Raw genomic sequence first — 25,188 nt, 5'->3', positions numbered from 1 at the left:
AAGCATAAATCCATGTGTTCAGGAACTTATTCTACTCCCTCTGCATTACAGCTTTCCTTCACTGATAAATGTTTTCCCACATTTAAACTCTCACTTTGAAAAAATCTTCTGCAACAAATTACCAGTTTCCACTGAAAATAAGTATCATCCTTCTCAACCCAGTGATGGGGACACCAAATGCTCTCAGTGTAGCATCCATCTTCCATCATTGATCAGAAAGTAAGCTAGAACCTAAGTTATAAAGATGTATTACTTGTCATTTCTGTGACTAAGTCCTCAGTAAAAACACCTGAAATAGCAGAATTCTTTGTTTCAGCTCATAGATTAGAAACTTTAGTGTACCATATGGGCAGAGTGCTCATATAATGGCAGCCAAGTAACACATTGATTTGCTTACTCCACCTTCCTTTTTAACTTCAAAAGAGGCCCTGGCATTTTGGAAGGGGCTGTGTACAATGGCGTAGATTTTCCTCTCTTAGTCAATTCTCTCTACAGGAACTCTCACAGATATGTCAACAAGTATAGTTTGTTCATCTTGCAGCAATCCAACTAATTTGACAATGCAGATAAACCATCACAAACCATCATCAAAAGTACTTCTATTTTCCTAAAGCTTTCAAGAGAATAGTGAGTGAAAAAAGAATATTATTGAACAGTATATACATGTTTCTTCAGAAGTCTCCAGGTTCTGGGTTCTTACAAGTTTTTCTCTAAGGCAGCCTCTGCAAAGAATAAACTGTCTTTCACTGGCTCCCTAATTTTTGTGTGCTGAGATGGAGTGACACAAGAGGACATCCTGATGTTTGGGATTGGCCTGTGCAGGTGTCAGAACCCAAGGAGTCACTACTGTGTGGGATACAAAGTTAGCTTGAGCTAAACTAATAAGAGAAAAGAAATGAGCTATCAAGTGCTATTCACTGATGAATTTGGATATCACATCCGTTAAAGAAATTGTAAATCCTTGAATTCATAATGATATTTCAATAAGGAAAGGCTATTTGTAAGATATCAAAAAGTTCTCCGTGCATTCTCACAAATTACCAAGGGGAAAGAATAACTGAGCAGAGCAATCTACTAGCTATCTCCTTAGTCTAGAACTGGAAGGAAGACTGCTAGTAATGGTAATTCAAAACATGAACGTCCTAAGAGACACCACCAAAAGAGCACAGCAGCACTTCTGGACTTTAGTCACATATATGCACCACTGAATATAAACCTGTGAGAAAACAAGTACAAATCTAATCTGAGAGACATTCAGCAACATGGTTACTTTTGGTCACCGATAGTGATAAGATCACAAAATTGGAGGCCAGACTAAAGAAACTGTTCTCTTTTTTCGACATAACATCTTGTAAATCTCATTAATGGGTCCACCTGTAACCCTATTTAAACAATTTGTTTTTTCCCTTCCCCTCCACAAATTATATCAGCATCAAATATAGTGAAAGCAGGGCTTATACCATGGGGGAGGTACATACAAACAACAAAGTAATCATCTTAGAAATATGTTGGAAACAATCGCAAGAAAGAAAAAGCCATTTGAATCCTTATCTTGTAACTGTAACCTCTCTGTACAGTATTTTCACAATAAAATACTTATTAAAAAAAAGAAACTGTTCTCTGGTGGCCTAATGAATGAGGTATGGCCTTACGAATTTTCCCTGACTGACCTAGAAGCACATTCCTAACATTCTCTGTTTCCTTAGGAGTCTGAACTTCAGGTATCAGCCATTATGCCCAATATGGCATTAATTCATCAATTTCCCTGTGTGTTTTGAAATCATTCACTTTCTACAATCATTTCTTAACAAGTTCATGACTATTGTATATATTGTGACTTAGATTAAAACTTGAATTTACCTGTCTAGGTAACGGAATTTGCATGACTTTGAGCTGAGAAATTTTGACAGCATAAAGAGAAAGTGACATTTTTCTGTAGAAAATAGCAACATATACAGTTTTTGACCACTGCTTTTGTACTGCTAGAAAATAAGAATGAATTTGTTTGTTTTTCAGCATGTAAAAGTTGTACAAAAAGTGTTTCATTGTGACTTTTTCACTCGTGCATACAATGTATATCATCAACTTCATGCCATTGATCCCTATTCATTATCCCCACCTTTCCCTTCTTAAAACATTTCAACAGGATTCACTGTTCTATTTTACATATGCCATTAAAGCACTTAAATCATATTCACCTTCATTTCCTCTCCTTCCTTCTCTGTCATTTCTTCCCAGAAACCCATAGAGCCTATTTTATCTTCTTTTCATTCATTTATTTAGTATATATTAAATACATGAAGGGCTTTCACCATGATATCTCACCTGTGCATGTCTCATATTTCTTGCCTTTTCTTTTATCTTCTCTTTTGTTCACTTTCTTTTCTTTTTGCTGGTCCTGGGCATGAACCCTGGGCCTGGTCTATAGCTCTAAATTTTTGTGTTCAAGGCTATCCATCCACTACATGAGCCACAGCTCTGCTTCCAGTTATTTTTTGTGATTAATTGGAGAAAGACACAAATTCCTTCCGAGGATAGCTTTTAAATACTACCCTCAGATTTCAGCTTCCTAAGTAGCTAGGTTTACCACCAGCACCCAGCTCTCACATCATATTCTAATCCGAATTACCCATTCGTTAGCCTTTCTTTTAGAGCCATCAAAGTTAATTTTTAAGAAAGGATTCACAAACTTCCATTGTATTTCTTTCCTTCTTAATTTTATTTAAAATCAATTTAAATTGAAATATAGTTAGATATTTATACTTGCATAGTAAGATGTAAGAAAGAAATATTCTTCCATTATTGAAAAATATCCATTAGAATTCATAGATCATTTGACAAAATTTAAAGTAGAGTTGGCAGAGATTTCTGTTTACAATGCAGTGAATAGAAGAATAGAGACACAAAAGAAAATGCTACAAAGGAAGTTCAAACAAATTGATTCAGAAGCTCATTTGTTTTTTTCTTTCTTTCTTTGTTTTTTTTATTGTCAAAATACTGTACAGAGGGGTTACAATTACATGGGCAAGATAATGAGTACATTTCTTATCAAGCATTGTAGCCTCCTCCTTTGTTTCCCCTTCCCATCCCTTCCAAGCCTCCCCCACCTCCTACCCAACCCTCCCCCCACCCACCACCAAAGTTGTAAAGTTCATTTTCGACATAAGGACTTGTACATCTCATAGTTGCAATGGGTCCACCTGTATCCCTATTTAAACGATTTGTTTTTCCCCTTCCCCTCCACAAATTATAACAACATCAAGTAGCGTGAAAGCAGGTGTTATACCATGGGGGAGGGACATACAAAGCAACAAAGAAATAATCTTATAATTGTGTTAGAAACAATAGCATGAAAGAAAAAAAATTGAATACATATCTTAGGGTTCATTTCCCTATCATCAACTTAAATGACCTTTTCTGCTTGACTCAAACATATACTAGTTATTGCAAATAAGGGAAACCATGGGACCTGTTTCTTTGGGCCTGGCTTGCTTCATAATATAATTTTTTCCAAGTCTTTCCATTTCCTAACAAATGGGGCAATTTCATTCTTTCTGGTGGAGGCATAGAATTCCATTGTGTATATATCCCACATTTTCTTGATCCATTCATCTACTGAGGGGCATCTGGGTTGGTTCCAGATCTTAGATATGGTAAATAATGCTACAATAAACATAGTCGTGCTGGTAGCTTTAGTGTGGTCTTGTTTGTAAACATTTGGTTAAATGCCCAAAAGTGGGATTGCTGGGTCATAGGGGAGGTCTATGTGAAGTCTTTTCAGGAACCTCCATACTGCTTTCCAAAGTGGTTGAACAAGTTTACACTTCCACCAACAATGCAGTAAGGTTCCCCAGAAGCTCATTTGTATACTAAGATATGATTTTTCCCTACCTCTGTGCTCTGCCTTCTTGTGTGCTATTTCTTTATTAGGAGAAGAATTTGCCTTGTTGCTAATCAATCCTATTATCCTTGGCATGTACAAGCTTCTTTCCTGACATACCACTCAATTTCTCAATATGAAGTCAAGCTAGGTAAGGCCAAGCCTTAAGTAGCCAAGGACATGGTTTCTCAGAAAGCCCAATCTTCTTTTCTGCCCATTGTCTTTGCAAAGGGTTTAGATTTATAATCCTTAAAAGCAAACACTCTACAATCAACAATAGCTATTTGGAATAAGAACCCCAATGTGTAATAGGTGTATTGTAATAGGTATAATAGATGCATTAGAAGAGAAAAAAAACATTGTCCATTCTTCCATCTGTGAACAAGGCTGTGAGTTAAATATTAGGGAAGAAAAGGGTAGTCAGAGTTCCAAGGAACTATCATTATGAATTCTATGGACATAATAGATAACATTCTCTCCTTTGCCTATGTTCAAAACACCTAAAACAAATTAAGGTTGTCTTCACTGACAGGAATGTTGAAAATGGTCAATGATACTGTACTACTTGTGTCTCCAAGTATGATTACTTAGAGTATCAGAGTCTGTTCATGACATTAAACTGTTTCTCAGGGGATTTCTAATTAGAGGGACATGATGGAATGAATAACTAACATCTTTGATCAAAAGATGATTTGGTTAATCAGTGATATTGCTTCAGAGTTCAATTGTAACTTTTTCCTATTCTTTTCCTTCTAATGCTAAGAGATGAGGAGACAGTGTGGTCCATGATACCAACAGTCCACTTCTCATTTTTGTTTAAATTTTAATTTTTTGTCAAGTTGATCTATATAGAGGTTACAGTTAATTACATAAGTTATGTAGTGAGTACAATCCTTGCCAAGCATGTTACCCTCTCCCGCATTTTTCTCCCATTTTCCCTCCAACAACAAACCACCCCAAGTTGTACAGAACATTTCCAACATATTGTCTTGTGAGTATCACTGTTGCATTCATTCCCCCTTTGTCCTTTGTCTCAGCATTTTTTGTTCCCCTTCTCTTCCCTAATTCAGACAATCATACATACAATACCCAGGGTACCAAAATCAACTACAGTGACAGCAGGGGATAAACTATATGGGGAACTAAAGACACAAAAGGAAAAAGAAATCATGTAGTACATTAAAAACTACAACAAAGAGAAACCTTTTGTGTCCATGTGTTGGAGTTCATTTCACTTGCCATCATCTTGCGATTTGGTATTTGAATACTGATGTCATTGAATTTTTTTCACTTTTTATTTCAATGTATTGTTTGAATTGTTAATGGCTGACCTCTATCTACATAGCATGAAAGTACCAGCCATGGGTCAGGTTTCTTACACGCTGAAAGTTCATCCTACTTCTCCCAGTTTTGAGACTGCATTCAAACTGCAGCCAGGTCACATCAAGTCTCTTTGCTCATGGCCTCTCTTGGGTCTCTGTCATTCACACATGGAGTGAGGGTTCAGAGAAGAGCTCAGTGATTGAATGGTTTCATCATTGACAGGAATCAGTGAACCCTGGCTGTTCCGTGTTTTGCTTCCAAATAGCCAACACTTAGCACTAGCAAAGCATCAAATATTTGCTTATAGATTTCTATAGAGTCCTTCACATTAACTTGAAAATATGAAAGGATCTCACTCCATGCCACACAGAAACTGTGAAGGTTTGTGATGTCACAAACCATGACACAATGGTCATGACATCTGGTAGTTTGATGTCACAAGGGTCATGAAGTCCTAGTGGATTCTGATATCACATTTCATATCTGAAGTATTATGAGGTCCAAAAAGAATATGAGCTCAGAAAGGGCCTAATATATTACAATGGCAGCATGTCACAAAAGTTATGAGGACTGGACAGGTTTGTGTTGTCACAGTGGATTAGTGGTATCATAATGGCAATGTGATGTCACAAAGAGATTGTGATATCACAATGACTATGAGTTCACAATGCGTTTCTGATATTAACTCACGTGCCACATTTGAAATAAAATGAAATCACAGAATAGGCATTCAAAACTGTTTATGACATCACAATGATAGTATGATGTCATAATGCTATGATGTCATTGTAGGTTGGTGTTGTCAAAATGAGTTGATAATATCTTAATGACTATATAATGTCACATTTATGATGATGTCCCTGTGATGTTACAATGGCAGGTCTGACCTCAATTTCCTTATTTTACAACGAGGATATTGGTACACAAAGTGACTGCAACGTCACAAAGACCATGTGTTTTTGAAAGGTTCTAAAAGATCATAATAGGTTTTGGATGTCACAATGTGATTGTGAAATCATGGACAATGTGATTTTACAGTGGTTTTTGAGGTCAAAGTGGTGATGAGGTCACAATAGGTTTGTGATGTCATGAGTTTGTAATATCACAACCACATGTCTAATTTTAATTGCTGCTACTTCCCAATGGGGATGCAAATTCACAGAAGATACTTAAAGTCCCAAAGGCCATGAATTTTCTTGAATGTAATGAGGTCATACTGGGTTTGTGAAAACACAATGGAACAGTAATATCACAATGGTAATGTGTGTCACAATATTATGACATAATAATGTTTTGATGTCACAATTATTAAGTGATGCTATATTGGTGATGGGGTCACAATAGGTTTGTGATGTTACAATGAATTGGAAATGTCACAATGCCATACTGGATCACAATTGTCATTCATTCAAAATGAGTATATGAGTTCACAAAGGGACTGTGATGTCTGCAAAGGTATATGTTTTCACAAATGTGATGAAGTCCTAACAGGTTTTTGATGTCCCAGTGTGACACAATGCTCATGATATCTGCCAATATGATGTCAGAATTTTCATGATGTCACAGTGAATTTTTGATATCACATGTCATACCTGAAATATTATGAGGTTGGATACAGATTATGAGCTCACAAAGAGCCTAAGATATCACAATGGCAGCACGTCACAAAAGTTATGAGGACAGGACAGGTTTGTGATGTCACAGCGAGTTAGTGATATCACCATGCAATGTGATGTCACAATGGTTAGGAGGTCACAATGTTTCTGAACATCAACATGCCTCATTTGAAATAGCATGAAATCACAGAACAGGCATTCATAATGTGTCTATGACATCCAATAACAATGTGATGTCCTAGTGGTGTGATGATATTGTAGTTTTATTATGTTAAAATGAGCTGTTTGTATCAGAACAACAATGTGATATCACACTGGTGATGTCACAAAGGGTTTGTGATCTCAAGGGTCATTAGTTCAAAAAATTGGCACACAAAGGGACTGTAATGTCACAAAGGCCATATACTTTTTCAAAAGTGCTAAGATGTCATAAAAGATTTGGAATGTCACAATATAATCATTATGTTACAATGGCAATGTGATGTCACAATGGTATGATACAATGTGATGATACAATGGCATGTCTGATATCAATTGTCATTTGTTCACAATGAGGATATGGGTTCACAAAGGGACTGTGATGTCACAAAAGCCATGTTTTCTCAAAGAAGCTAAGAGGTCAAAATATATTTGCTCTGTCACAATGTGACTGTGATTTCACAATGGGAATGTGATGTCACAAAGGATTTGATGTCACAGCTGTGATGAGGTCACAAGGGGTTTGGGATGTCACAACAAGTTTCTATTATCACAATGACATGCCCCATTTCCACTGCTACTAGTTACCAATGAGGATACAAGTTCACAGAAAGAACTTGAATTCCTAAAGGATATGAATTTTCTAAAATATTAAGAGGTCACAATAAGTTAGTGAAAACACCATGAGATGTATATCACAATGGCAATGTGATCTCACAATATCATGTCATAATAATATTTTGATATCACAATGTGTTACTTATGTCATACTTGTGATGAGGTCACTATAGGTTTGTGATGTCACAATGGGTGGGTGAAGTCAAAATTGAATGTCAGGTCTCAATTGTCATAAATTCACAATGAATATGTGAGTTCACAAAGGGATTATGATGTCTCAAAACGTAGGTGTTGGCACATATGTGACACGATGGTCATGATATCTGACAGTGAGATGTCACAATGGTCATGATGTCACAGTGGATTCCTGATATCACATATCTTACCTGAAATAGGTCAAAAACAGACTGTGAGCCCACAACAGGCCTAAGATATCACAATGTTATCATGTCAAACAGTTACGAGATTAGAACAGGTTGGTGAAGTCACAGTGCGTTAGTGATATCACAATGGCAACATGATGTCAAAAGGGATTGCAATGTTACAATGTTCATGAGGTCAAAATAGGTTTCTGATATCAACACGCATGCCACATTGGAATAAAATGAAATCAGAATAGGCATTCAAATGTGTATATGACATCACTGTGACAATGTGATATCATAATGCTATTATGTCATTTTTTGTGTGATGTCAAAATGAGTTGTAAGTGTTACAATGACACTGTGATGTCACACTCCTGATGATGCCACAAAGGGTTTGTGATGTTACAATGACATGTCTGATCTCAATTGTCATTAGTTCACAATGGGGTATGGGTACAAAAAGGGACTGTGATGTCACAAAGGCCAGGTATTTTTCAAATTTTCTGAGGTCCTAATAGTTTTGTGATTTCACACTGTTTTTGAGGTCACAATGGATTTGTAATGTACTAATGAGTTTGTAATATCACAATGGCATGTCCAATTTCAATTGTTACTAGTTCACAATTAGCATATAAGTTCAAGGTAGGAGCTAGAAGTGCCAAAGTCCAGGAATTTTCTAAAAGGTTATGAGTTCATAATAGGTTTGGGAAAAAACCTAGTCTCTTTGTATGACAATAGTGTAAACTAATAACAATTGAGATCAATCATGCCATTTTAACATCATAAACCCTTTGTGATATCATCACCACTGTGACATTACATTGTCATTATGACACTATCAGCTCATTGTGACTTCACCAAACTACAATGACATCATAGCATTATGAAATGACATCATCAACCCATCACAACATAACAAGCCTATTGTGACCTCCTCACTGGTATGGAATCACCAACTAATTATGACATCAAAACGTTATTATGACATGATATTGTAACATTACATTGTCAATGTAATATCACTGTCCCATTGTGTTTTCACAAACCCATTATGTCCTCATAATATTTTAGAAAATTCATGGCCTTTCTGACTTATAGCTCTTTCCTTGAAATGGTATTTTCATTGTGATCTTGTAGCAATTGAAATTGGACATGTGATGGTGATATTACAAATTAGTCATGACATCACTATCCAATGGAGACCTCATCACCACTGTGACAACACCAACCCTTTGTGAGTCACATTGCCATTGTGACATCCTAAACCTATTACGACCTCTTAACACCTTTGAAATAACACATGGCCTTTGGGACATCAGAGTATCTTTGGGTAACCATATCATCATTTTGAATTAAGGACAGTTGAGGTCAGACATGCCATTGTACCATAACTATCGCTTTTTGACATCATCTCCACAGTTACATCACATTGTCCTTGGGCTTGCAGTAAGCACACTGATCTCCTAGAAGTTCCCTACTGCCATTGCAAATGAATTTTACTGTTTTCACCAAGGATTTCTTAATCTATAATCCTGGTGCTGCTACCCAAACTCGAAGTTCCTTCTTAGACTATTTTCTTCCAGGGTATCTCTATTGTCAAACACCCACTGAGCAACCACTACCAATGCAGATAACTCCTTTCCTTCAAAACCTTCTAACTTTTGCAGCTTTCTTCAAATATATGGGGCTGATTGGGTAACAAAGGCCATATTTAGTGCTCTTCAATACTCCAGGGCCTCAGGATCGATAGCCGTATAGGTCCTAGGGGCTTCTAGGAGCCATTCCAGAAAAGCATTAGGGGACTCACTGGGGAGCTGTACAGTCTCACTCACATAGATAAATTAGTTGGTTTCCTAGCCACTGCCTGTATCTCTGCTAACACAGTGGTGATAATTGAAAAGTGTCTCCTTATCTCAATCAATTTTGTAGTCCCAGCTTGGGCAAGTCTGAGGAAAGATTTGCTCCAAATGGACTGGGTCATCAGTGGGGAAACCATCTGGTACCTGGACTGCCTTCAAGGCACTGTGCTGGATTCACTCTCTTTCCTCCCAGGTTAAAAGCACCTGTAAATGTTGCTGACAATCATCCCAGGTAGGCTGATGTGTGAAGAATACTGTCTCTAATAAGGATATGAGCCCCTGGGATTTTTCACAAAAGGATAAAATTTGCTGTTGCCAGTTATACAGGTAAATAGGATTTTGTTATGTGGGAGGAAAACCAGTACCATGTTGATAATAATAACTTGTGACATCTTCAGGCTGCAGGCTGCTGCTGTTCCAAGTGAACCCTGTCCAAAATTGACTGCCACAGAACTTGAATGGAACCCCAAATTGTAAACACATTGCATATTAGATCAGGAACATAGGAGCTTTCCCTGGTTTGTGCTGATAACAGGTTAAATTGGTACCATGACTCATACTGGCCCTACAAGTGATGGAGACTCTCTCTTGAGATGCAGACAGGAAGGATGAAAACTGAGTCATCTGAATGTCACATCTTGCATCTGACATTGGAAACATAACAACAAAGATAACATCATCCCAATAAAAAATTGGGCTAAAGACTTAAAGAGAAACTTCTCTGAAGAGGAAAGAAGGATGGCCAATAGAAACATGCAGAAATGCTCAACCTCTCTAGCCATAAAAGAAATGCAAATCAAAACAACATTGAGGTACCACCTCACCCCAGTTAGAATGGCTATAATCAAGAACTCTAATAACAACAGATGCTGGAGGGGATGTGGACAGAAGTGAACCTTACTGCATTGTTGGTGGGAATTTTAACTTGTTCCACCACTTTGGAAAATAGTATAGAGGTTCCTCAAAAGACCCCACATACATCTCCCCTAAGACCCAGCAATCCCACTTTTAAGCATTTACCCAAATGATCACAAACAAGACCATACTAAAACTGCCAGCACAACTATGTTTATTAAATCATTATTTACCATAGTTAAAGTATGGAACCAACCCAGATGCCCCTCAGTAGATGAATAGATCAAGAAAATGTGGTTTATATACACAATGGAATTCTATGTTTCCATCAGAAAGAATGACATCACCCTATTTGTTAGGAAATAGAAAGACTTGGAAAAATCATATTAAGTGAAGTAAGCCAAACCCAAGGAAACATAGGTCCTATTGTTTTCCTTATTTTCAATAACTAGTATATGTCTGAGACAAGCAGAAAAGGTCAGATAAGTTAATGTTAGGTGAAATGAACCCCAAAATAAGTATTCAAATATTTTTGCTTTCATGCAATTGTTTCTAACGTATTTATAAGATGATTTCTTTGTGGCTTTGTATATCCCTCCCCCACTGCATAACCCCTGCTTTCACTGTATTTGATGTTGGTATAATCTATGGAGGAGAAGGGAAAAAACAAGTAGTTTAACTAGGGATACAGGTGGACCCAGTGTAACAATGAGATGTACAAATCGGTATGTCAAAAAACGAACTTTACAACTTTGATGGAAAGGAATGGGAAGGGGAAACAAAAGAGGAGACAACAATGATTGATAAGAAATGTACTCATTATCTTGCCCATGTAATTATAACCCCTATGGTATTTTCACTATAAAAAAATTAACAACATTACTCTTATTTAAGTTCCCTGATAATGACCAGTACTGGCCACACTGGCCCAACATTTTTCTTCCTTACCTGGGAGTCAGAGGAGCAGAAGCCCCAGGAGCTAAGCAGGGGCCCTCAGGTCCATGCTGTGTGCTGATTGGGACTGACTCTTACACAGGATGTGAAATCCTATAAATACACCATGGTTCAATATTCACAATATTTGGATACACTGAGATAAAATTTTCCTGTCTTAGGTAATATATGACTTTATTTTTTGGTAACTTGCCTTGGGGACATAAAACCAACACTGACTGAGCATTCTCATGGTCTTCTCCACAGCCAAGACCTTCAAACACCAAGAAACTCCTCCTGTATTCCTGCTAATGGAGAAATTTGTTTTGCATTTTTGAGAATGAAAGGTTATCTAAATGGATCTAAGACACAGAAAACCGGATGCTCTGGAACCTCAGGATATCAAGGATCCATGTTCAGAGAAGCTATGGGTGAGGAATTTACAATGAATTTACTTCCCGTGGATTTCATATCACTCAGGGCATATACCTTGGTAGGATCTAGGTCGGCACAGAACAAAGAACCACACAGACCACTGTCAGCCTCCTCTCTGACCTGCAGCAATGAGGGTTTCTCTGCTCACCTAGGAATCTGTTCCTGAAAGGCTACAACTTCTCCATATGTAATCCTCTATCTATATATCACTTCCTTGGAAGTTTGTCAATAACCACAATTAACCAAGGAAGATTCTTAAAGTACTGTAGAGACAGTAGTAAGCCAGAGTCCAAGATCTGGAGAAAGAACTGAAGCTCAACTCAAGAACAGCTATGTGAGAAGTAGGGAAGAATTGGCTTGTGAGCATAGTGTAAGAGGCAAGTGGGGTTAGAAAACTGAGAAGTCCTCATTCAGAAATGCAGAGCAGAATCATTGGAGGTGTCCTTGTATGAGAAACAGAAGGATGTGGGAGAGGGTCTTGATGTCATTTCAGAGCTGAACCCTCATCCCTCAGCCTCCACTCCACTCCAACACCTGTTCTTAAAGAAGTTCCCAGGCTCCCAGCTGCCCCCTGCAGGGCAGCAGCTACTGTGAGATTTCCCCTTCTAGTGGTGACAGGAGGAAGTTCATGTGCCTCAAAGGCAATGAGCTGCTGATGGCTAGAGTGACCTATGTCCAGACCCCAGCCTAACTCTAGTAGACTTGATGACCAGGCAGGGAGTGAGCAGGAGTTCAGGATTCAGGCTTGGTTTCTGCTGATTTCTGTCTGGGATGCTCTTTATATTCTTGCTAGGACACAGGAAGGAGTCTTGAGACCATGTCCTTATAAGGTGTTCACTGGCATCTGAGCAGGAGAAAAAAAATGCATATGCATCTACGAACAAAACCAATGAAACTTTGCATATAGTCATTTTTTCTGATTCTGATCAGAAAACGAAGCAGGCTCACACTTTTATTTTCAAGGAAATGTTCTCGTTGAATGCAAGCATCCTCAGGATGAAGCCTCAGTCCTGCTTCCTCCCCAAGGTCAGAGCAGAGAGAAGAGAAGCAAGGCTGTGACTCCATGTCCAGAAGTCAACTCCTGAGGGAGGCTGATCCTGTTCAGAGAGAGTTGGTTTGGTGCCTTACTCTGCCTGCATTGCCATGAAGAACATAAATATCTTAGTCTGGGCAGACAAAGCAAAGTATTTTTTAAACCAAAATTCTAAAGTTGCAAAGTCAGGAGCTATCATCTTATTTGGTCTTTCTAACTGTTCAACTTCTTGGAACATTCTGAGGCCTTGATACCTTTGACAGACACAGAGACAGAGACAGAGACAGAGACAGAGACAGAGCAACCCAATGCCTCATCTCCTAATGGTATTAGTACTACGGGGTTTGCTACAGCTCCATTGACCTCACATGACCTCACACACTTCTTAAAGGCCTCTTTGCCAAGGACACATATCTCTGGATAATATGAATCAATTCTTAAAAGATGGCCTGTGCTGAGAAAGAAAGCAGGAAATAGAAGCAGGCCCAGCTTCCAGTCTCCAAATACCAAAGACAGAAGACTTTTCCCCACAATTCAGCCTGCAGGCAGCTCCTCCTGAGTGTCCCTTATCATAGTCAAGCTCAGAGCCTCTTCCTTGATGATAGAACACTAATTCTATGGCTTCCTTATGACTGCTAAACAGCATTTTTGTTTACTGTGGGGTTTCTCTTCCATCTAGTGGTATTTTCTTAATATTACATCTCACAAAACCAGAATTTTTTAAAGGAAGAATTAATTATGAATTACATTTTAAAATGTCTTTTTATCCTTTTTTATAGATTAAATTCAGATTGTTTGATTGGTGTGTGTGTGTGTGTGTGTGTGTGTGTGTGTGTGTGTGTGTGTGTGTGTGTGTGTGTTTGTGTCTTTATGGAAGTACTGGAAGTCAAGGACTAGGTACTGCCCTTAGCTCAGTTGCTCTACATCTGGATAACTCCACTTAAACCTTTTTCGCTGGTTAATCAGAGACAGGGTCTCAAAGTCTTTCCTTCCCAAGTTTCTTTGAACTCTGATCTCAGATCTTATCAGTAGTACCTGGATTAGATTGTATACTTTTTGAGAAAAGTAATGCAGAAAGAATACTGTCAGTATACCACATCAGGAGTTGCATTATAACCTATCTTATTTTTTCTGGTAGTAATAATTAGGAAAATGAATATGTTTTAGATAAGATATGTCTGCCATCATGGCAGCAGCTTTCATTATTTTTCCTATTTGATTTGTTCACAGTTTATTAAGAATATTCTATTCCTATTGGAGTCTATATCTTCTGTTTGTATTTTAGGTTGTCCTCTTCTTCCTCAGTGATTCTACACTCAAAGTTTTAGTCCCTGGTATTACATTATAGAGTTGTGGCTTCAAACTGAATGGATATTGCTTTGTTTAACATGAGAAATGTTTACTGAGATAAAATTCCTCTTTTTTCCAGTAGTATGTGTGTTTGTAAGAGAGAGAGAGAGAGACAGAGAGAGAGAGAATGGAGAGAGAGATAGAGAGAGACAGAGAGAGACAGAGAAAGAGAGTATTACCTGATTTGCCAGTAGGAAGTTGAAGAATAGAGCTAGGAAGTCCACAAAGTTGAAGACAGAAAAATGAGAGATAAAAGCTGCACAGAGATCCCAGAATCTCTTCAAGTCACCCCTGGGATTCTACAAAATATGAATCACTAACTGCATGTGGAGAGCTGAAGTGATAAAGGAAAATCTAACTCTCTTTGTTGCACAACAGGTGCATGTGTGGAGAACCAGTGGCTCCTCCTGTGCTTGTCTGACTTGAGTCATGATGTCTTACAAGGTTGCTTGTGTTGGCTTCCTGAAGTCAGTGTGCTGGAAAAGTATGATAATTCCACAAAAAAGAACCTGTTGCTCTTCATGTGGGTTGTTCACTGTTCCTAGTTATAGATGTCAAGTGTCTTCAGCACCAATGGACTTATGAGGTATATTTTTCACACAAACTACTGAATTCTTAAATCAAAGGTTCTGGAAACCACGCTAAGAGTGGAGCAGTAGGGGGAACCCCAGCTGTCACAGGCTCTATACTCACTTACTTCCTGCAGAGAAGAACTGCCCCTCTCATCCTGCTCTAGAAATACTGTACCCAGACACCAGTGTTCACAACCCATCTGCTGTCCTGCAGCTGTCCTGTGCTCTTTATATCCACATCTCACCCTCCGGAGGTTAAATCTATCAATGCAAGAAGTTTTTCTACACATTCAGCTTATTTTTTTTCACTCATAATTATTTTTGCTCATTTAAAGTCTCTTAAAAATCTATATCTACATATTGTTGCCTAACAAGCTAACAAAGTTTCCACTACAAATAAGAGCTGTCCCTTTCAACTAAGTGATAGTGAGTCTAAATGCTCTCAGATCAGCATCCATCTTCTATCATAGTCAAAGTAAACTAGAACATGTTATAAAGATAGGTTAACTTTCCATTGCTGTGACTAAGATCTTACTGAAAGCAACTTGAAGGGCAGAATTCTTTACTTCAATCTTACATTAGAAATTGTAGTCTGCCATGTGAGCACAGTGTAGTGGAGTTCACATCATGACCCCCAAAAATAAGAGTGGATATTCTACTTCCTCCTCCTTCCCCTTTTCTTGTAGAAGAGACACCAGCCTATTGGAAGGGGCTGTGGACAATGGTGTTCATCTTTCTCTCTTAGTCAATTGTCTCTAGAGAAACTTTCACAGACAGGTGCAGAAGTGTACTTAACCTACAAGTAATCCAACCAATGTGACAATGCAGAACCACCTGAGAAGTCATCAAAATTACTTCTGTTTTCTTAAACCTTTCATGAAAATAATAAGTTTAGGAAGATTACTTAGCAGTGTATATATGTTTACTCCAAAGTCTCCATGTTCTGCATTCTTACGTATCTTTCTCTAGAAAAGGCTCTGGAAAAACCTTTCATCAGATCCCTCATTGTGTGTGTGTGTGTGTGTGTGTGTGTGTGTGTGTGTGTGTATCTTCACATGATGTATTTTTCTCTGAATATTTATATATATACATATATGTGCAGTAATAAATAAATATTTGTGCATGTTTTTAAAATATATGATCCATAGAGAAACATACCCATATATGTATGAATATGCCACCTATTGACTGGGCAACACTGTGAGCCACCTGCTCCCCGCTATTCATTTAAAATCCCAGCTACTGAGGAACCTGAGATCTGAGGCTCTCAGTTCAAAACCAACTTGGGCAGGAAAGTCCATGAGACTCTATCACCAGCTATAATCACTGGAATACCAGAAGAGAAACTGTAATTCAAAGTAGTAGAGACCTAGTCTTAAACAAAATAACTCAGGGGCAGTGGCCAGGCCGTGAGTTCAATCCCTAAGACCAACAAAAATGCACGAGTAGCTGATGAATATAAGTGCTTGGGGTTGTATGCCAAAAAGGTTTAGGGTAGCTGGGTGCTGGTGGTTCACATCTGTAATTTTAGCTACTAAGGGAGATGAAATCTGAGGATCACGATTCAAAGCCAGCCAGGGCAGGAAAGTCCATGAGATTCTTAGCTCCAATAAACCACCACAAAACTGGAAGTGGCACCATGGATCAAGTGTAGAGCACTAGCCTTGAGCTGAAGATCTGAGGGACAACACCCAGATCCAGAGTTCAATCCTAAAGAACGACCGAAAAAAAGTTTTGGGGTGGTTCACTGTGCTCTATTTTTGTTAAAAACCAGTTGATTAACTATGAATCTTTATAAAAACAATCAGGCAGGAAAGAGAAAACATCTACAAGATATATTAACAAATATAATACATTTTAGTTTATTTATTGAAATATCTGAGGAACACAGCACTAATATTATCCATATTGCAGTATTATATAATATAATGTATGGTAATATATAAATAGAGCAAGAAAAAGGAGACATTTCATCCACCACCACTGAACCTGGATGTGGTCCCAGATTGCAAACTAGTGGCAAAATAAATCAGGAGCTTAGGAGCATTCCCTGGTTTCTGCTGGTACCAATGTAAATAATTGTCAATGCCCTGATTGGCCCTGCAAGTGATGGAGACTCTCTCTACAAGAGATGCAGACATGGATGGCAACTGGGTCAACTGAACATCACATTTGGCACCTAACAATGGAAACATAAAATCCATTAGCCATTTAGTAAATTATGCTTTCCAAGAAGAGCCAACTAATCCTTAGCATTGTCCATCCTTACCTGGGAGCCAGAGCATCAGAAGCCCCAGGAGTTGAGCAGGGCTCCTCATGTTCATGCTGTGTGCTGACTGGAACATTCTATTGAACAGTGTGTAAGCAGCTTATCAAGTCCTTGGACCTTGCTCTGGGGAAGACGCAAATCAGCAGGGGCAGGCCAACTGCAGGATGTCAGATCTCAGTGACCAAATAGAGACTTAAGGACACCATATGGCAAATTTGCCTCTATACAGGTTCCTCTCTGATAATGGGAAAAAAGATTGATTCTTTTTCATTTAAGTATAAATAAATGATATAACATTAAAACTGGGAGAAGTAAAACCAAAAACCAGTCCATTACTTCACATGGCACTGAGTAGCTGTTACTTAAGTTGCAAACTCTACAGCTAGCTACATGAGAGATGACTCTGATGTTTGTTCCCTTGTCAAAAGTTTAATTGTTATTAGGCTGGTCTCATTTTTTGGACACCCCCTACTTAGACCATGTGTGGCCAGCTCAAGGCTCCCCCTAGTGGCACAGCTGTTGCTTGATGACTTACCCATTCTCTCTGGAGTACCATGGGTAGTTCAAATAGCAGCATTCTCTTAGGGCAGGGGAAGCTGCAGAGGGAGCTTCTGACCAGACATAGCCACCTGTGATCCTGGGGCTCTGGGCTTAACTGAAACATCACATTATTGCTTTGTTGCAGGCTGGACACTGCCAGGTGCCTGTTGCCTGACCTCAGTTTAAATAAGGGACTTCAAGACTAGAAAGGATGGCTCTTTTCAGTTTATTGCATGAAGGAGTTATACTAGTCCAAGTTAAAAGTGGACCCCAAATGGTTACATTATGCAAGCTGTGAGGTTTTTAACTTGTGACAAGGGAAAGGAGGGAAATTCTACTCATTGCAAGGAAATCCTCACTTAAGCTTTAGTGAGCCATAAGCACTTAAAACACATGAACCTTCAACTGATCGTCCTTAGCCTGTCCAAGCTCTACCAGGAACTGACATATGTTCTTGTGCTGGTCACCCTGTAGCTGAATTACTTCTCCATATTCTGGATGCTTAATTACAGTACCATTGCAGGCAAATTTCTTCTTAAACAACTTCAGTAGTTTCTTTTTATCATAATAGTCAGTGATCCCTTGGACAGTAGTAAGGGTCTTCCTGCCATTTCTCTATTGAATTCTTTATTTTTTTAAATGTTTTTATTGTGAAAATACTGTACAGAGGGGTTACAATTACATGAGCAAGGTAATGAGTACATTTCTTATCAAGCATTGTTGCCTGCTCCTCTTTTTCCCCTTCCATCCCTTCCCTCCGATCTCCACAACTACATTCCTCCCCCCAATAGCGTCTTGTGCACCTCATTGTGAAATGTGTCCACCTGTACCCCTACTTAAACAATTTGTTTTTTTTCCCTTCTGCTTCCCAAATTATACCAACATCAAATAGAGTGAAAACAGGGGTTATACCGTGGAGGAGGGACATACAAAGCAAAAAACAGACAAAAAAATGTGGTACATTATAAATACATTAGAAACAATAGCAAGCAAGAAAGAAAAAAACACTTAGATATAATCCTTGGAGAGAGCAGGAAACAGGTCATCACCCTTACTTTCATCAGCAAAGGAATCAAAAGGGTGAAGGTTCTGAATAGCAGACAAAGGATAAGATTCCTTTTCCTAAATTATATTAAGTGAAGTAAGCCAGGCCCAAAGAAACATAGGTCCCATGGCTTCCCTTATTTGCAATATATAGTATATGTCTGAATCAAGCAAAAAAGGTCAGATAAGGTGATGTTAGGGAAATGAGCCCTAAGATATATATTCAAATGTTTTTTTTTCTTTCATGCGACTGTTTCTAACACATTTATAGCATTATTTCTTTGTTGCTTTGTATGTCCCTTCCCCACAGTATAACCCCTGCTTTCACTGTATTTGAGGTCAGTATAATTTGTGGAGGGGAAGGGAAAAAACAAATAATTTAAATAGGGATACAGGTGGACCCATTGCAACAATGAGATGTACAAGTCATTATGTCGAAAAAAGAACTATACAACTTTGGCCCGGGAATTGGGGGGTTAGGGTAGAGAAATGGGAAGGAATAGGAAGGGGAAACAGAGGAGGAGGCAACAATACTTGATAAGAAATGTACTCATTACCTTCCCCATGTAATTGTAACCCCTCTATAGGTATTTTCACAAAAAATAATAATAATAAAGAAAAGATTAATTACGTGAACATAAAAAAAATTCTAATGAGCCAGTTTGGAAAGAACTGTCCACCCAAGGGCACAGTGGGGCGTTTCAAAGAAAAGTATAAGTGAAGGTCAAAGGAAACATGAAGTTCAATAAACTTATAAAAGACAGATGATCTCACTGGTAATCAGGAAATTCAAACCCCAGAGGACTTGAAGACATACATAATGTGCCAGGACTCAGGGTTGGCAAGTCTGTGAAGTGATGGGTATTTTCCTAGAGTGCTGGTGAGAAGTGAAAATTGGCTTGAGGACCTTGGAAGAAACCAAGGCTGCGGGGTAAAGTGGGAGATGTACCATTTGTAAATGGGCTGCCACACAACACCTCCTCTCCTGGGTATACATGAAACACCTTGCTCATCATCTCTAGAAGAGGGAAACAACAGCCATCATCCAGAAACAGAAGACACTGGAAACATCTCAGGGTCTAGCCCAGGAGAAATAAACTGTCCTGAATTCACAGAAATGCAATGCTCTAAGAAACAAAAATGAACTACAGCCATATGCATTAATGCAGGTGAATCTGAGAAACATAATGTTGAGGTTCAAAAAAGCACTGAAAAATCTAGGAAGTATAATCCCATTTTTATAAACATAGAAGATGCATTATTTGTATTTCTGTCACCCTAAAGAAAAACAAAGAAGATGCTAATACTATTATTCTGAACAAGCTTTCTTAAAGGGAGAAATCCAGACTTCAATGTTACTGAGAATGTTATTTCTTAGGCCAGGTAGTCAGTAAATGATATTCATTTTATTATTTGTCAGTAAATAATACATCTATATCCAAGATTCTCATTTGACTATAGTGTATAATCAATAAATATTTAACTAGCATTCTAATTTATTATGAAATGATGTTTTGGCTATCATTTACTGGAAACGATGATCTATATTAAACACTAAACTTCTGTGTGACAACAAAGAATAAGGGTTCTGATAAATACAGAAATCCCTCAGACTTTTTGGTACATATTTAAATTAGCTTTGTGTTATGGAGCTGAAAGGTGTGCCAGAGAGTGAATCTTTTCTCTGCTGACTGCAGGAAGGTGTTCATTTTCTGTCTGGATAGAGATTGGCACCCTTTGGATGGGAAAGCATGGAGGACAGCATTCTTTCTCCATTTCCTTAATTGGTTTGTTTCCACGGCTGCTTGAATTCCTCTTATTTACCTTCTGGGTGCAATCAACTTGTCCTTGTCCATAAGCAGGTTTGAAGAATTTTTGTGTATGTAAGAAGATGGGTTCATAGTTATGGGAAGAAAAATTGAGATAGAGCATGTTAGGATTTTGTCCTTCAGACATCCTTTAGAATCTGTGAAGAGTCCTATAAACACTGAAACATTAACCTAAGGAACACACCAGGTTATGATGAATAGTAAGACCATGTTCAAACTCTGAAGACAGAGAGACCTCTAGATCTTAAATTGTTGATAATGTTGACTACATTCTTCAGCAAACATAAGAAGTCTTACAGAAAACCAAGTATGGGGCCCCATATATGTAACCTCAAGAAAATACTCCCAGGAGCAGGCAGCAATTCTTGATAAGAAATGTACTCATTACCTTGCCCATGTAACTGTAACCCCTCTGTATGTTATTTTCACAATTAAATTAAAAGAAAGAAACAAAATGAAGAATTACCCCCCAAATAAAGAAAGAAAATACTCCAGAAAAGAGACTAGAAAAGAGAGAAAGAGAGACAATGAAACAGAAGAAGTGGTTAAGTTGGAATATGATTTCTCTTTTTAGTAAGGATTTTGAACAAATAAACTATGGGGAATGATTATATTTGAAGAAATTTTCTAACAATAGAAATGTGGAGGATGGAGAATAAGTAATTTCAGAGCAAGAGAGTTAAAAATAAGATCCTAAAGCCTTCTGCTAAATGTGGTTTGAGAACATATTTCAAGTTTGGGATATAGATAGCTAAATAGATATCACACCTATACATAGATAAACGTAAATATATATAAGTATAACTGTATAAATTATATATATATATATATATATATATATATATGGACAAGACAAATGGCCACTGGCTGCAGTTGGATTGGTGCAGAAGTGATCAGCAGTTCCCTAAACAATTATCCAACCTGAGAAATGAAAACTCACATCAGGTGATGAAAGACATTGAGGAACTCTCTCCCATCTACCCAACCTACTTCCCACTAAACCAGAAGTAAGAAGCTAAGATCAGAACACACCCTAACAGCAGGGAGGGTTAGAAGATCAGTGTTGATGATCCACACCTGTGGGACAGTCTACAGGAGGCCAACTCACCGGGTTCCAAAGCTCAAGTCTTCCACTGGTCTTCCCAGTGGAACCCTGTCACTGAAACCCAGCAAGCAAATAAAATGGTTCCCACCAAGCCAGAAGTCTCACAACACTACAAAGAACCTAGAAAGAGGCAAGAAAGGCTGTACACACTGTACACACACACACACACACACACACACACACACACACATATGTATATATGCAATATATGTACATTTGTATAGGTTTCTGCATATGTGTATGTACATATATGTGCATATATGTATGCATATACACATACATACACAAGGGAAAATATACTTATATATACACTTATCTCTAGAAGACCAACAGCCACTGTCTTCAGTTAGATTACTTCAAGCGTGAGCAGCAATTCCCTAAACAAGTATCCAACCTGGGAACTGCCAATACACATCTTGTGATGGAGGAGATCAAGGCACTCCCCCGTCTACCCAACCTCCTTCCTACCATAACAGAAGCAACAAGCTCAGATCAAAACACACCCTAACCACAGGGGGTAGGAGCTCAGTGTTGATGGTCCACACCTGTGCTCAGCCTACAGGCAGCAGAATCACGAGGTTTCAAATTGCCAGTCCAATTTGGTCTTCCCAGTGTGACCCTGTCTCTGAAACAAAGCAAGCAAACAAAACAGTTCCTTAGCAAGCCAGCAGCACACAACCCCAACAGGAACAACAAAAGAGGAAGGAAACACTAGGAAAAGACACTGGCCAGTACATATTTGCATACAAATGTATATATATGTATATATATAATTATATATAACTACATATGCTTGTGAATATATATGTTTGTATATATGTTTGCACATATACATAGGTTAAAATACACACATACACACATAAATACATATTTATTTATTCATTTATATATTTATTAAACTTGACCAGGCAAATGGCCACTGCCTTTAGCTGGATTGGTGCAGGCGGGATCAGCGATTCCCTCAGCAAGTGTCCAATCCTAGAAGTGCCAACGCACATCAGGTGATGAAGGACACTGAGATCAAATCGGCAACAATAGCCCTGGAGTTTGTGGAGCAACTAAAAAAGTATGTCTAGGGTTATGGGTTATCTTTAAAGGTGGAAAATAATACAGGGCCAGATAGAGAGGATACTGTAAACAGGATGGAGACAAAGGGAGTGTTAGTGGAAGTTGCCAGTTGCACCATCCTCTGGTCCCCCAGGTCAGAGGAATAGTGGGGGATCTCTTGATGCAGGAGTTCCAGACAAGAAGGGCAGAGCCGACACTTGGCCTTGGGAGTTGTAGGGAGGGGACTTGTGGAAGGTCAGGCAAGGTGCATCATGGGAGACCCCCTGCTAGGATGTAAGGGTGTGACAGGCTTGAGACAGGGAGGGGCTTACAGGAGGAACTGTGGGAAGAGGTGGGGCAGTAAGAGTTTATATAAGGCAGGCAGCTGGTGGGCAGGATCATTCTGGACGCGGCTGCAGAGAGGACCAGGAGGAAGCCTACGTGCCTCACAGCGATCGACCAGAACAAGAGTCCCAGAGCACGGTGAGTGACCCACGGCATTCAGGAAGCCAGGTGAGTGGCCTGGGCATCTCTGTAGACATAGACAGGGTTGGCAGAAGGATGGAGGCAGCCCAGTGGGAGTGCAGAGCCGTGAGGCAGATTCAGGAGCGCCTGGCCTCCAGCACAGATGCCGACGAGCTATACAAATCCTTGAGGCTGCTCTCAGTCATGCCCATCTCGGCAGAAATCCTTGCCACCACGGGTGTCAGAGAGACAGTGAAGGGTTTTAGGAAGTACCAGCAGGTGGGCATTTTGGCCAAGGAGCTGGCCAAGCGCTGGAAGACCTTGCCTGTGCTGAGGCGCAAATCAGAGGCTCTGAGCCGGGTTCCTGAGCAGGATGGCGGTGAAGAACCCAGGAAGGATGATCTGGGAGAGGGGGAGTGGAGAAGGATGATGAGGGAGCCGGAGACGGAGGACATGTTGAAGTCCTCAAATGTGGATGCGTACTCTCGGAGAAGGGCGAGTGACCCGCAGGACCCAGGAACACAGGCGAATGGGTCCAGCATCTCTGCAGACATGGTGGAGGGTGACATCGGGATGCAGAATGCCGAGTCTGTGTGCGGAGTTGTGCGGCAGCTCCAGGAGCGCCTAGCCTCCAGCACAGACACAGACGAGATTCTTAATTCCCTGAGGCTGCTCTCAGTCATTCCCATCACGGCAGAAATCCTTGCCACCTCGGGTGTCAGAAGGGTGGTGAAGAGTTTTAGGAAGCACCCACAGGTGGCTGCTTTGGCCAAGGAACTGGACAAACACTGGAAGACCTTAGCTGTTCTGAGCCACAAATCAGAGGCTCTGAGCCAGGTCCCTGGCCAGGATGGAGGTCTAGAGCCCAGGAAGTATGATCTTGGGCAGGGGGAGGGGCAGAAGGAGGTGGAGGATGGTGAGAGGGAGCAGGAGGACCTGTTGGAGGCGTCAAATGTGGATCTGTCCTCTCAGAGCAGGGCGAGTGAACCCCTGGATGGAGGAGTCCAGATGTGTGGTTCCCGTGTCACTGTAGACATGGCCAGGAGTAGCATGGGGACGCAGACCGCAGAGTGGGTGTGGGGAGCCGTGCAGCTGCTCCAAGAGCACCTGGCCTCCAGCACACATTCGGAGGAGCTCCGCAAATCCTTGAGTCTGCTGTCGGTCTTGCCCATCACGGCAGAAATCCTTGGCGCCACGGGTGTCAGAGAGATGGTGAAGGATTTTAGGAAGCACCCGCTGGTGGGCAGTATGGCAAAGGAGCTGGACACACGCTGGGAGACCTTGGCTCTCCTGGGCTGCAACCCAGCGCTTCTTTCTGCGATTCTACAGCAAGTCTCTGAACAGGATGGCACTCAAGAGCCCAGGAAGGAGGCTCTTGGGCTGTCAGAGTCAGGGTGGGTGCAAGAGGACAAGTTGAAAGAGTCAAGTGTGGTTTGGGGCTCCGGGGGGAAAGAAACGGCAGCCAGGAGGGGAGGCCCCAACTCTGGGCCAGCGCCCCCATGGCCCCGGGAGCTGTGTGAGTTCCAGGGATCTAGCAAGCGGTCTGCCAGCCCTTGTCCCAGGAGCAGGCAGGAGGAGCGTCCCCGAGTGGACCCAGAGTCCTCTGGGGGCAGCAGCAGGTCTCATCGTTGGGCTGTGGACAGCTCTGGAGTCTCGCGGGACCCTGGGCCCACTGATATCCGGGACATGCCTGGCAACGCATGCCGTCCGGTCCCGCAGTCTCAGGATCCACCAGGGCTCCCACAAGAAGGTCTCCCTTGGGAACCCCAGGGACAGGCTGGGGTCAGACCAAAAGATGGGTGCCGATCCTCTGAAGAGGGGAAGAGAGGTTCAGGCCCCCTGCCCTCTAAGG

At 40.1% G+C, this 25,188-nt stretch overlaps 1 pseudogene and 1 gene segment (V, D, J or C); both read right to left on the bottom strand.

Moving 5' to 3' along the window:
• Positions 1-16,958: 16,958 nt before the first annotated feature.
• LOC122114150 lies at positions 16,959-17,374 on the bottom strand. The segment is given in 2 exon segments: positions 16,959-17,216; positions 17,307-17,374. Coding segments are annotated over 2 exon segments (264 nt in total).
• A 720-nt stretch (positions 17,375-18,094) lies between these two features.
• Positions 18,095-20,846, bottom strand: LOC122114165 (annotated as a pseudogene).
• Between the last annotated feature and the right edge of the window lie 4,342 nt (positions 20,847-25,188).

The sequence above is a fragment of the Dipodomys spectabilis genome, unplaced genomic scaffold, assembly GCF_019054845.1.
Source record: "Dipodomys spectabilis isolate Male_0828 unplaced genomic scaffold, ASM1905484v1 ptg000106l, whole genome shotgun sequence".
NCBI classification, from domain to species: domain Eukaryota; kingdom Metazoa; phylum Chordata; class Mammalia; order Rodentia; family Heteromyidae; genus Dipodomys; species Dipodomys spectabilis.
Note: the sequence above shows the minus strand (reverse complement) of the source record. Positions and strands in the feature narration are given on the sequence as shown.